Genomic DNA, 12,816 nt, shown 5'->3' on the forward strand with positions numbered 1-12,816 from the left:
GAGCTTGCTCAACTGCTAGCGAAGAGACATGTCAGAGAATCTCATCTCTCACAGACAGACATGTGAGTCCCACCGTTACAATGGTAACGTCCCGCCCCTTAAAGGGGCAGCTGAAATGTTTTGTCTCACCTAAGTGACTCAAATATTTGAGGGTACATTGTAATTGATTCAGCATGGAACACTCCAAAAACCAAACGTTTTTCCATTTCTTAGAATAAAAACACTCTTCCTCATACTTTTATTGTGCACCTACATTTTATTTTTGTCCTCGTAACTTTTTCAACTTAGGAGCACATGTGCTCCTTGTAAAAAAATGTCAGCATAGATCCCTGTCCTACAAGAAGGATACTACTAATACAGAATAAGCCACCAATCAGCTGTTTACAGAGAGCTTGCCCTCTGCTGGCCCCTGCCTCTGTAACTCAAATGCAACGTCCCTGTCTGTTACTGTTACGAGGTCCAGAGCCTGCTGGTTTTCTGTTCTACCTGGTAATTAATTGCACCCACCTGGTGTCCCAGGTCTAAATCAGTCCCTGATTAGAGGGGAACAATGAAAAAAACACAGTGGAAGTGGCTTTGAAGTCTAGAGTTGATTTTGAGGGGGCTATATGATCACATTCTCACAGTAGATGATAAATATGTATGAGTTCGCATGGCAAGGTCAGTGCAGCTTTAGTAGCGCCTATCTCCTTATAGAAAACCCCCTCATGGCTAGCATGGCTTTTCAAAACATATTTTTCAATATTGTCAGAATGGTTTCATTAGGACAGTCACTTGTAGGGCTACACTAGGACTCCTCATGAGGTCAACAATTAGGCTAATCCTCTCTCTCTGCTCTTACAACTTCTGTCCACATGTGATACCAGAACGATGACGGTCCAGATGTCCGTGCCGGATCGGGGGATATTTTATTAGTCCACGCCACAGAAACGGACCGCAAAGGTATTTATGACCTCTGTAGTACACCCCCCTCCCCCTATTACATGCACTCTGTGTCCACTCAGATGGAAGGTACAAGTTATATCCTTTAAGAATCAATGGGTGTATATATACACACTACCGTTCAAAAGTTTGGGGTCACTTAGAAATGTCCTTGTTTTCGAAAGAAAACATTTTTTGTCCATTAAAATAACATCAAATTGATCAGAAATACAGTATAGACATTGTTAATGTTGTAAATGACTATTGTAGCTGTAAGGCCAGCATCCCGGAGTCGCCTCTTCACTGTTGACATTGAGACTGGTGTTTTGCAGGTACTATTTAATGAAGTTGCAATTTGAGGACTTGTGAGGCGTCTGTTTCTCAAACTAGACACTCTAACGTACTTGTCCTCTTGCTCAGTTGTGCACCGGGGCCTCCCACTCCTCTTTCTATTCTGGTTAGAGACAGTTTGCGCTGTTCTGTGAAGGGAGTAGTACACAGCGTTGTGCGAGATCTTTCGTTTCTTGGCAATTTCTCGCATGGAATAGCCTTCATATCTCAGAACAAGAATAGACTGACGAGTTTCAGAAGAAAGTTATTTGTTTCATTTTGAACCTGTAATCGAACCCACAAATGCTGATGCTCCAGATACTCAATTAGTCTATAGAAGGCCAGTTCTATTGCTTCTTTAATCAGAACAACAGTTTTCAGCTGTGCTAACATAATTGTAAAAGGGTATTCTAATGATCAATTAGCCTTTTAAATGACAAACTTGGATTAGATAACACAACGTGCCATTGGAACACAGGAGTGATGGTTGCTGATAATGGGCCTCTGTACGCCTATGTAGATATTCCATAAAAAATCAGCCGTTTCCAGCTACAATAGTAATTTACAACATTAATAATGTCTACACTGTATTTCTGATACATTTGATGTTATTTTAATGGACAAAAAAAAGTGCTTTTCTTTCCAAAGCAAGGACATTTTTAAGTGACCCCAAACTTTTGAATGGTAGTGTAAATTATCCATGTGTAGTCTAAAAATGGATGTAGCAACTAAGGATTCTAGCTTTTACTAGTACTGCTTTTCTATAATACACCCAGACTTTCCTTCCTCCCAAATAGAGCTCTGGGGAAGCGAGAGGATATTCAGTAATCTCCTTTGTGGTCTTCTTTTCCAGATCTTGTCTTGTACTGTGAGGCTTTCCTGACGACGTACAGAACGTTCATAACCCCAGAGGACCTTATCAAAAAGCTGCACTACAGATATCCTTTCCATGCTTCACTTCTCACATGTGGACCCAAAGAGTTTCCTCCAACAAAGCCTGCTTGGTTGAGACAATGGGGAATGGGTAGCAAAATCCCTACCACATCACTCCCCTAGTCGTATACACTCTGAATAATGTAAGATGTGTAATATACTTTGACTATTTGTTTGTTTTCCTTAACACCTCCACACATACACCAGGTTTTGTCACTGCCCAGATACCTTCAAGAAGAAAGTCAGCAAAAACACCTTCTTTGTTCTTGTCCGTGTGGTGGACGAGCTGTGGTGAGGTCTCTAGCCTGCCATTTGACCAGAAGTCTAGCTATCTGCTATCTGCAATCTGCAAAGAAAAGTTTGTCCTTCAATGACTGTGCAAACAATGACGATTCTTATTCACTTTTCCTTTGGTCTGTTCCTGGTAAAAGGGGGAGGGGTTAACCAGTCATGATTACAGAAACGCAAACTCGTCACTTTTTGGCTATTTTCACTGTAGACCCGAAGAAGAAGAACATTTTGGGGGGTGTCTGTTTCTCACATCAAAATAATTGACCGAGCACAGAATGCATCCCTACATGTCCTACAAAGAGAATATCAATCAGAGTTCAGAGCATGATGTCAGATATGTCATATCAAAATGAGTGCTTCATCCAATATCAATGTGTGACAGCTGTGATCAGCCAGCCGCATCCCCTACCAGCCAATAGCCTGCTCGGTTGTCTGCTCTTTTTGCGCATATCCATCAGTTTTCAAATGTAATTTAGCCGTGATGGCAAGCTGGTGTGTGCAGAGAGTGATAGGACTTCTGTTACATTTGTTAAATTATTGGAGCAGCTCGCAGCGCATGTAAACACCTCCTCGGGTCTTTTTCCACCTCCACCACCCTCTCTCATACCCTTCTAATCTCTCCCTCCCCTCGGCTGTGTGTGTGTGTGTGTGTGTGTGTGTCAGTCTGGTGGAGATGACGGAGGACATCCTGATGCAGCTGATGGACTTGGTGTTCAGGCTGGTGTGTAACGGTGAGCTGAGCCTGGCCCGCGTCCTCCGCACAAACATCCTGGACAAGGTGGAGCAGAGGAAGCTGCTGCGCTACACCTACTCGCTCAAACCACTGGCCGCAAGAGGTGTCGCCGCCAGGTAGGTCCGCCCACAATTAGTGGACGAGGATACTGTGACAGCTAAAACGTCATGTCCCATCTCTCTGTATAATGGATCAATAAAGATTGTATTGCAATGTATTTTGTATTGTTTCAGAGAATGTTACTGCTTGCAGAGGCATTTAAAAATGTTCTGCTCCGTGACAGTGAAGGATTTCCTTGTCGTGTTCTGAACATCAATGTATCACAGTGTCTAGTTCTATCTTTGGCCATATTCACTTTCTTCTAATTTCCTCCCCCCATTTCCTGTGTGAAACTTTAGACCTGGGACCCTGCACGACTTCCGAAGTCATGAGATCGCCGACCAGCTAACTCTCCTGGATGCAGAGCTCTTCTACAAAATTGAGGTAGCTCATCCAAGCATGTTTTTCTCCTCCTCCTGTGTATGCTGCCCCTCTGCCTAAAAAGTATTTATTTGTGTCTCTCTCTCTCTCTGGACAGATCCCTGAGGTGTTGCTTTGGGCTAAGGAGCAGAACGAGGAGAAGAGTGCCAACCTCACACAGTTCACAGAGCACTTTAACAACATGTCCTATTGGTAAGCCTGCACCTCACATCTTCTCTTAGTCACCACGCTGCTTCTCTTGTTCACTGCAGCACTTCAGTTCACTGCCCTCTCTCCGAGAGGAAAGCAGCCAGGTCTGGAGAACATGTGATGAAACTGATGCATCTCTCCCCCTTCGTGTCTCCCTCAGGGTACGCTCCATAATCATTCTGCAAGAGAAAGCCCAGGACCGAGAAAAGCTCCTCCTCAAATTTATCAAAATAATGAAGGTATGCCTTTTGAAATGTGGATACTTGAGCAAACAGTTGTTTTGGGCGTGTTTGTTGAAAAAGCAACAAATTCTCAGGTGCATTTTAAGACGGTGTCCCTCCACTCTCTTGCAGCACTTACGGAAGCTAAATAATTTCAACTCATATTTGGCAATATTATCTGCCTTGGATTCAGCTCCCATCCGAAGACTGGAGTGGCAGAAAACAACCTCAGAGGTGAGATAGACTATGGTCTAATCGATGTCCAAAGATTGCTCCGAAACATCAATTTATTGTAAAAAAAAAAAAAAAAAAAAGTGTAATCCCAGCAGTTCTTTTTACCTTTATTTAACTAGGCAAGTCAGTTAAGAACAGGTTTACTGTCTGTTCAGGGGCAGAACGACAGATTTGTAACTTGTCAGCTCAGGGATTTGAACTTGTAACCTTCCGGTTACTAGTCCAACGCTCTAACCACTAGGTTACCCTGCCCCAAAGTTACTGTAAGGTAGCTCTAATATGAACTCTCTCTACACATGTTGGTGTTGTTTGATGTTAACATGGACGACTGTCACTGTTCTCTTTACAGGGCCTAGAGGAATACTGCACGTTAATAGACAGTTCCTCGTCGTTCCGGGTATACCGAGCGGCACTGGCAGACGTGGAGCCCCCATGTATACCATATCTGTAAGTCAACCTGCTGGTTTAAAGTGTATGCACTTTGCTGTTCTGTAAGTTAACCTGCTGGTTTAAAGTGTATGCACTTTGCTGTTCTGTAAGTTAACCTGCTGGTTTACAGTGTATGCACTTTGCTGTTCTGTAAGTTAACCTGCTGGTTTAAAGTGTTAGCACTTTGCTGTTCTGTAAGTTAACCTGCTGGTTTACAGTGTATGCACTTTGCTGTTCTGTAAGTCAACCTGCTGGTTTAAAGTGTATGCACTTTGCTGTTCTGTAAGTCAACCTGCTGGTTTAAAGTGTATGCACTTTGCTGTTCTGTAAGTCAACCTGCTGGTTTAAAGTGTATGCACTTTGCTGTTCTGTAAGTTAACCTGCTGGTTTAAAGTGTATGCACTTTGCTGTTCTGTAAGTTAACCTGCTGGTTTAAAGTGTATGCACTTTGCTGTTCTGTAAGTCAACCTGCTGGTTTAAAGTGTATGCACTTTGCTGTTCTGTAAGTTAACCTGCTGGTTTAAAGTGTATGCACTTTGCTGTTCTGTAAGTTAACCTGCTGGTTTAAAGTGTATGCACTTTGCTGTTCTGTAAGTCAACCTGCTGGTTTAAAGTGTATGCACTTTGCTGTTCTGTAAGTCAACCTGCTGGTTTAAAGTGTATGCACTTTGCTGTTCTGTAAGTCAACCTGCTGGTTTAAAGTGTATGCACTTTGCTGTTCTGTAAGTCAACCTGCTGGTTTAAAGTGTATGCACTTTGCTGTTCTGTAAGTCAACCTGCTGGTTTAAAGTGTATGCACTTTGCTGTTCTGTAAGTTAACCTGCTGGTTTAAAGTGTATGCACTTTGCTGTTCTGTAAGTTAACCTGCTGGTTTAAAGTGTATGCACTTTGCTGTTCTGTAAGTCAACCTGCTGGTTTAAAGTGTATGCACTTTGCTGTTCTGTAAGTCAACCTGCTGGTTTAAAGTGTATGCACTTTGCTGTTCTGTAAGTTAACCTGCTGGTTTAAAGTGTATGCACTTTGCTGTTCTGTAAGTCAACCTGCTGGTTTAAAGTGTATGCACTTTGCTGTTCTGTAAGTTAACCTGCTGGTTTAAAGTGTATGCACTTTGCTGTTCTGTAAGTTAACCTGCTGGTTTAAAGTGTATGCACTTTGCTGTTCTGTAAGTTAACCTGCTGGTTTAAAGTGTATGCACTTTGCTGTTCTGTAAGTTAACCTGCTGGTTTAAAGTGTATGCACTTTGCTGTTCTGTAAGTTAACCTGCTGGTTTAAAGTGTATGCACTTTGCTGTTCTGTAAGTCAACCTGCTGGTTTACAGTGTATGCACTTTGCTGTTCTGTAAGTTAACCTGCTGGTTTAAAGTGTATGCACTTTGCTGTTCTGTAAGTCAACCTGCTGGTTTAAAGTGTATGCACTTTGCTGTTCTGTAAGTTAACCTGCTGGTTTAAAGTGTATGCACTTTGCTGTTCTGTAAGTTAACCTGCTGGTTTAAAGTGTATGCACTTTGCTGTTCTGTAAGTTAACCTGCTGGTTTAAAGTGTATGCACTTTGCTGTTCTGTAAGTCAACCTGCTGGTTTAAAGTGTATGCACTTTGCTGTTCTGTAAGTTAACCTGCTGGTTTAAAGTGTATGCACTTTGCTGTTCTGTAAGTCAACCTGCTGGTTTAAAGTGTATGCACTTTGCTGTTCTGTAAGTTAACCTGCTGGTTTAAAGTGTATGCACTTTGCTGTTCTGTAAGTTAACCTGCTGGTTTAAAGTGTATGCACTTTGCTGTTCTGTAAGTTAACCTGCTGGTTTAAAGTGTATGCACTTTGCTGTTCTGTAAGTTAACCTGCTGGTTTAAAGTGTATGCACTTTGCTGTTCTGTAAGTCAACCTGCTGGTTTAAAGTGTATGCACTTTGCTGTTCTGTAAGTCAACCTGCTGGTTTAAAGTGTATGCACTTTGCTGTTCTGTAAGTTAACCTGCTGGTTTACAGTGTATGCACTTTGCTGTTCTGTAAGTTAACCTGCTGGTTTAAAGTGTATGCACTTTGCTGTTCTGTAAGTCAACCTGCTGGTTTAAAGTGTATGCACTTTGCTGTTCTGTAAGTTAACCTGCTGGTTTAAAGTGTATGCACTTTGCTGTTCTGTAAGTTAACCTGCTGGTTTAAAGTGTATGCACTTTGCTGTTCTGTAAGTCAACCTGCTGGTTTAAAGTGTATGCACTTTGCTGTTCTGTAAGTCAACCTGCTGGTTTAAAGTGTATGCACTTTGCTGTTCTGTAAGTCAACCTGCTGGTTTAAAGTGTATGCACTTTGCTGTTCTGTAAGTCAACCTGCTGGTTTAAAGTGTATGCACTTTGCTGTTCTGTAAGTCAACCTGCTGGTTTAAAGTGTATGCACTTTGCTGTTCTGTAAGTTAACCTGCTGGTTTAAAGTGTATGCACTTTGCTGTTCTGTAAGTTAACCTGCTGGTTTAAAGTGTATGCACTTTGCTGTTCTGTAAGTTAACCTGCTGGTTTAAAGTGTATGCACTTTGCTGTTCTGTAAGTTAACCTGCTGGTTTAAAGTGTATGCACTTTGCTGTTCTGTAAGTTAACCTGCTGGTTTAAAGTGTATGCACTTTGCTGTTCTGTAAGTTAACCTGCTGGTTTAAAGTGTATGCACTTTGCTGTTCTGTAAGTCAACCTGCTGGTTTACAGTGTATGCACTTTGCTGTTCTGTAAGTTAACCTGCTGGTTTAAAGTGTATGCACTTTGCTGTTCTGTAAGTCAACCTGCTGGTTTAAAGTGTATGCACTTTGCTGTTCTGTAAGTTAACCTGCTGGTTTAAAGTGTATGCACTTTGCTGTTCTGTAAGTTAACCTGCTGGTTTAAAGTGTATGCACTTTGCTGTTCTGTAAGTTAACCTGCTGGTTTAAAGTGTATGCACTTTGCTGTTCTGTAAGTCAACCTGCTGGTTTAAAGTGTATGCACTTTGCTGTTCTGTAAGTTAACCTGCTGGTTTAAAGTGTATGCACTTTGCTGTTCTGTAAGTCAACCTGCTGGTTTAAAGTGTATGCACTTTGCTGTTCTGTAAGTTAACCTGCTGGTTTAAAGTGTATGCACTTTGCTGTTCTGTAAGTTAACCTGCTGGTTTAAAGTGTATGCACTTTGCTGTTCTGTAAGTTAACCTGCTGGTTTAAAGTGTATGCACTTTGCTGTTCTGTAAGTTAACCTGCTGGTTTAAAGTGTATGCACTTTGCTGTTCTGTAAGTTAACCTGCTGGTTTAAAGTGTATGCACTTTGCTGTTCTGTAAGTCAACCTGCTGGTTTAAAGTGTATGCACTTTGCTGTTCTGTAAGTCAACCTGCTGGTTTAAAGTGTATGCACTTTGCTGTTCTGTAAGTTAACCTGCTGGTTTACAGTGTATGCACTTTGCTGTTCTGTAAGTCAACCTGCTGGTTTAAAGTGTATGCACTTTGCTGTTCTGTAAGTTAACCTGCTGGTTTAAAGTGTATGCACTTTGCTGTTCTGTAAGTTAACCTGCTGGTTTAAAGTGTATGCACTTTTCTGTTCTGTGGGTTAAAGTGTATACACTTCGCTGTCACAAGTGATGCAAATGGATTTGCACGTCTACCATTTGTATTGCTTACTTTGCATTTCTCGTCTTTACTGTTTCTTGTTTTTTTTCCTCACTCGACACACAGGGGTCTTATCCTCCAGGACTTGACCTTTGTCCATCTGGGCAACCCTGATCAAATCAACGGGAAGGTCAACTTCTCCAAGCGTTGGCAGCAGTTCAACATCCTGGACAGCATGAGGCGCTTCCAGCAGGTGTATGTATACAGTGGTCAATCTGGCTGTCACTCTCATACAGCTTTATGTTCAACGCACTTTTCTTTCAAGTAACTATTTGTTAAATCATTGGCCTATCTTGGAATTTTAGATTTTCCATTAACTTTTACCACCGTTGCAATGTTTAGATGGTGTTTTCCCTCTCTCCCAGGCATTATGATCTGAAACACAACGACGATATTGTCTCCTTCTTCAACGACTTCAGCGACCACCTGGCAGAGGAGGCTCTGTGGGAGCTGTCTTTGAAGATCAAACCTCGGAACATTACGCGGCGCAAAACAGAGCGCGAAGAAAAGACATAGGAACATGTCCCACTGTATTGGGCCTTGGGTCAAACTCTTCATGATTACAAGAGACTACAAACGAGAACTGTGAAGGCAGCTAAAAGACTGGGATGTTTTTTTGTTAGTAGTTTACAGGACCTCTCCGACTTAGGATTCTCTGTTGTGGATTGCACTGGGTCTCAGTCCGTGTGTGAGTAAAGCCAGTGGGATAGACACTGTGCAGAGCACAAAGTGTTGGGAGGCTCGCAAAAAGATTCCTCATGTTCACCTTTGTCGCCAACCTCATCCACCCAATGCCATATTATGGGTATAGTCCAAGCATTTCAGGATCTCACAACCAGAGACATTGTCCTGACTAAAACCATATCATACTGATGTGTGCCATGGGAAACACCACTCAGTTTAGGCTTCTTTTTTTATATGGGACACCAGACCTTTTTTTGATGACAAACTGGGATACCATAACGCCTGACATGGCAGAGAACCGCTGTTGGTAGTGCAGAACTTTGAGGAAAATACCTCAAATCACCTGGGTCTGCTTCAAGACTACTGGTGGTAAAGATATTACTGATGCACACAAGACTGAATTGTGTAGTTCAAGGAAGTGTTGTATGATACTGTCTGACTGATGCAATGCAGTTTTCCTTTTGTTCTTTAAAAGGATACTTCAGAAATGGGGAGAAGTGATATGAAGTTTATAAACAGTACCAGTCAAAGGTTTGGACACACCTACTCATTCAAGTGTTTTTATTTGTACTATTTTCTACATTGTAGAATAATAGTTGATATCAAAACTATGAAATAACAAAAAAAATGTTTTACCTTTATTTAACTAGGCAAGTCGGTTAAGAACAAATTCTTATTTACAATGACTGCCTACCCCGGCCAAACCCGAACGATGCTCCCAATCACAGCCGGATGTGATACAGCCTGGATTCAAACCAGGGACTGTAGTGATGCCTCTTGTACTGAGATGCAGTGCCTTAGACTGCTGTGCCACTCAGATCCCACATATGGAATCATGTAGTAACCAAAAAAGTGTTAAACATGTCAAAATATATTTTATATTTGAGATTTTTCAAAGTAGCGACCCTTTGCTTTGATGATAGCTTTGTACACTCTTGGCATGCCTTAAAAGTTAATTTGTGGAATTTATTTCCTTAATGCAATTGAGCCAATCAGTTATGTTGTGACAAAGTAGGGGTGGTATACAGAAAATAGTCATATTTGGTAAAAGACCAAGTCCATATTATGGCAAGAACAGCTCAAATAAACAAAGAGAAATGACAGTCCATAATTTCTTTAAGACATGAAGGTCAGTCAATCTGGAAAATGGTAAGAACTTTGAAAGTTTCTTCAAGTGCAGTTGCAAAAAACCATCAAGCACTATGATGAAACTGGCTCTCATGAGGACTGCCACAGGAAAAGAAGACCTAGAGTTACCTCTACCTCCTGTGGTCTGATGAGTCCAAATTTGAGATTTTTGGTTCCAACCGCCTTGTCTTTGTGAGATGCAGAGTAGGTGAACGGATGATCTCCGCGGTTCCCACCGTGAAGCATGGAGGAGGTGTGATGGTGCTTTGCTGGTGACACTGTCAGTGATTTATTTAGAATTCAAGGCACACTTAACCAGCATGGCTACCACAGCATTCTGCAGTGATAAGCCATCCCATCTGGTTTGCGGTTAGTGGGACTATCATTTGTTTTTCAACAGGATAATGACCCAACACACCTCCAGGCTGTGTAAGGGCTATTTTACCAAGAAGGAGAGTGATGGAGTGCTGCATCAGATGACCTAGCCTCCACAATCACCTGACCTCAACCCAATTGAGATGGTTTGGGATGAGTTGGAAAAGCAGCCAACAAGTGCTCAGCACATGTGGGAACTCCTTCAAGGCTGCTGGAAAAGCTTGTTTAGAGAATGCCAAGAGTGTGCAAAGCTGTCAAGGCAAAGAGTAGCTACTTTGAAGAATCTCAAATATAAAATATTTTGATTTGTTTAACACTTTTTTGGTTACTACATTATTCCATGTGTTATTTCATAGTTTTGATGTCTTGTTCTACAATGTACAAAATAGTCAAAATAAAGAAAAACCCTTGAATGAGAAGGTGTCCAAACATTTGATTGGTGTACTTAAAAACCGAACGAACACCTCATGAGTGGCGCAGAGGTCTAAGGCACTGCATCGTAATGCTTGAGGCGTCACTACAGACCCGGGTTCGATCCCAGGCTGTCACAACCAGCTGTGACCAGGAGTCCCATAGGGCGGCGCGCAGTGGGCCCAGCGTCGTCCGGGTTAGGGGAGGGTTTAGCCGGGAGGGGCTTTACTTGTCTCATCGCGCTCTAGCAACTCCTTCTGGCGGGCCGGGTGCCTGCAGTCTGATTTCGGTCGTCAGTTGACAATGTTTCCTCCGCACATTGGTGCAGCTGGGTTCCGGGTTAAGCGGGCGGGTGTTAAGAAGCGCGGTTTGGCGGGTCATGTTTCGGAGGACTCGTGACCTGACCTTCGCCTCTCCTGAGCCCGTTGGAGAGTTGCAGTAATGAGACAACATTGCAATTGAATATCACAAAATTGAGGAGAAAAAGGGGATAAAATAGAATATAAAATAAAACATTAATGAACAAAAAGGTGATGTGATTTGTGTCAAGGGATCTATACATAGCAGTGAACATTACAGCAATCATAAGTGGACCTTAGGCAAGCATGTCCATATCAAGTCTCTCTCAAAGACTGAGGGACACCTCAATGCCAAATGAAGCAAATACAAGATGGCACATTATCCCTTGACAGAATCAACCCTACCAGACCATAGATCCCTGTGCAAGTAAATAAAACCTGCAGTATTTCTACATTTTGTGTGTGCATTATTTATTCCTCTCTGCCGTAGTCATCCCGTGCAGTGTGCAAATAGATGGCATCAAGTAAGCATAGAATGAATGGAGGGTCAATGGAGGTTTTCCTGATGAGTAAAACATTTCTAATGGCAATCATGCCTGAAATATGACAGTCAGAAGCTCAGCCAGAACATACTTGGAAAAATCTGTCCCGCGCCATTGGACAATTTTCTCCCCATTTCATTGAAGAAGTGAACCTTTTGAGTCTCAAATTGATTGCAGTACCAAAGTCAGTGCACCAATGTATTCCAGTGTAACCACAGGAGATTCCCTAAAAACACCACTTCGATACAGCTACAACCGGACGCAACTTTTTCGGAGCAAGTTAGAACTTAAGCAGCAGGTTTGGAGAATTAGGTTAGGGTTAGTGAAAATGCTCTTCTAACCGTCTACAAAGTCACTTCCAGTTGTAGCTGTATCAAAGTGCCGTTTTTAGGGAGTCCCGGCCGCAGGGCTGTCCATCCGTGAGACCAGAAATCAGTAGTCGACTTGAGGGTCTGCTGCTGTGGAGACAGCCTCTAATTGTCTAAACTTAGGGAGATTCTCATTTGGTCAAAAGACCATCCTCTCCTCGACGACTCAGTCCTCTCCTCCGTGACCTGGAAACCGATAAGTGGTCGAGTAGTGTCAATTAGTTAGTAGGCGACCGGAAGAGTGTCCTCACCACCTTCCGCCAAGGAAGCACAAGGCCTTTTCTCATTTGGGAAAAAGTCTGTCCATTTCTCCTTCGTTACCCGGAAACCGATAAGTGGTCGAGGAGATGTCAATTCATTAGTAGGCAAATGTAAGACGTCCTCCCCTTCTCGACAACCACCGGTCATCGAGGATATTCATGTGTGTCCTGAGTCCTCCACAGAAGTGGTTTAAAATTTGCCACACACCCTCTCAATCAGCTTTTGTTTTGGTCGGAGGAAAGCATGCACACATTTTAAAACAATATGCTACTTATAGTTTTATCTATAAAAATTGCCAAACTAACTTATGACTACACATTTATTCAGGGTACTACCACTGTAAACGTAATTTGAGTTGAGTTATTTCATACAAGCGCATTGTCCA

General features: G+C 42.3%; 1 protein-coding gene across 6 annotated transcripts in view; it reads left to right on the top strand.

Moving 5' to 3' along the window:
• The window catches only part of LOC110525335 (rap guanine nucleotide exchange factor 1), a 58,514-nt gene extending 46,802 nt beyond the window's left edge, over positions 1–11,712 (top strand). For 5 of the 6 annotated variants that reach the window (XM_036979473.2, XM_036979474.2, XM_036979476.2 and 2 more), the window contains 11 exons: positions 867–942; positions 2,105–2,189; positions 2,383–2,475; positions 3,139–3,324; positions 3,607–3,691; positions 3,786–3,880; positions 4,038–4,116; positions 4,231–4,332; positions 4,682–4,779; positions 8,430–8,558; positions 8,729–11,712. In XM_036979473.2, the coding sequence (XP_036835368.2) occupies positions 867–942; positions 2,105–2,189; positions 2,383–2,475; positions 3,139–3,324; positions 3,607–3,691; positions 3,786–3,880; positions 4,038–4,116; positions 4,231–4,332; positions 4,682–4,779; positions 8,430–8,558; positions 8,729–8,879 (1,179 nt within the window). In that variant the 3' untranslated portion in view covers positions 8,880–11,712. Of the gene's footprint in view, positions 1–866; positions 943–2,104; positions 2,190–2,382; positions 2,518–3,138; positions 3,325–3,606; positions 3,692–3,785; positions 3,881–4,037; positions 4,117–4,230; positions 4,333–4,681; positions 4,780–8,429; positions 8,559–8,728 lie in introns of those variants that run through there. The other variant, XM_090237071.1, reaches the window with a different exon arrangement.
• The last annotated feature ends 1,104 nt before the right edge of the window (positions 11,713–12,816 follow it).

This window comes from Oncorhynchus mykiss, chromosome 6, assembly GCF_057628025.1.
Source record: "Oncorhynchus mykiss isolate SJ-2025 chromosome 6, ASM5762802v1, whole genome shotgun sequence".
In the NCBI taxonomy this organism is placed as follows: Eukaryota; Metazoa; Chordata; class Actinopteri; order Salmoniformes; family Salmonidae; genus Oncorhynchus; species Oncorhynchus mykiss.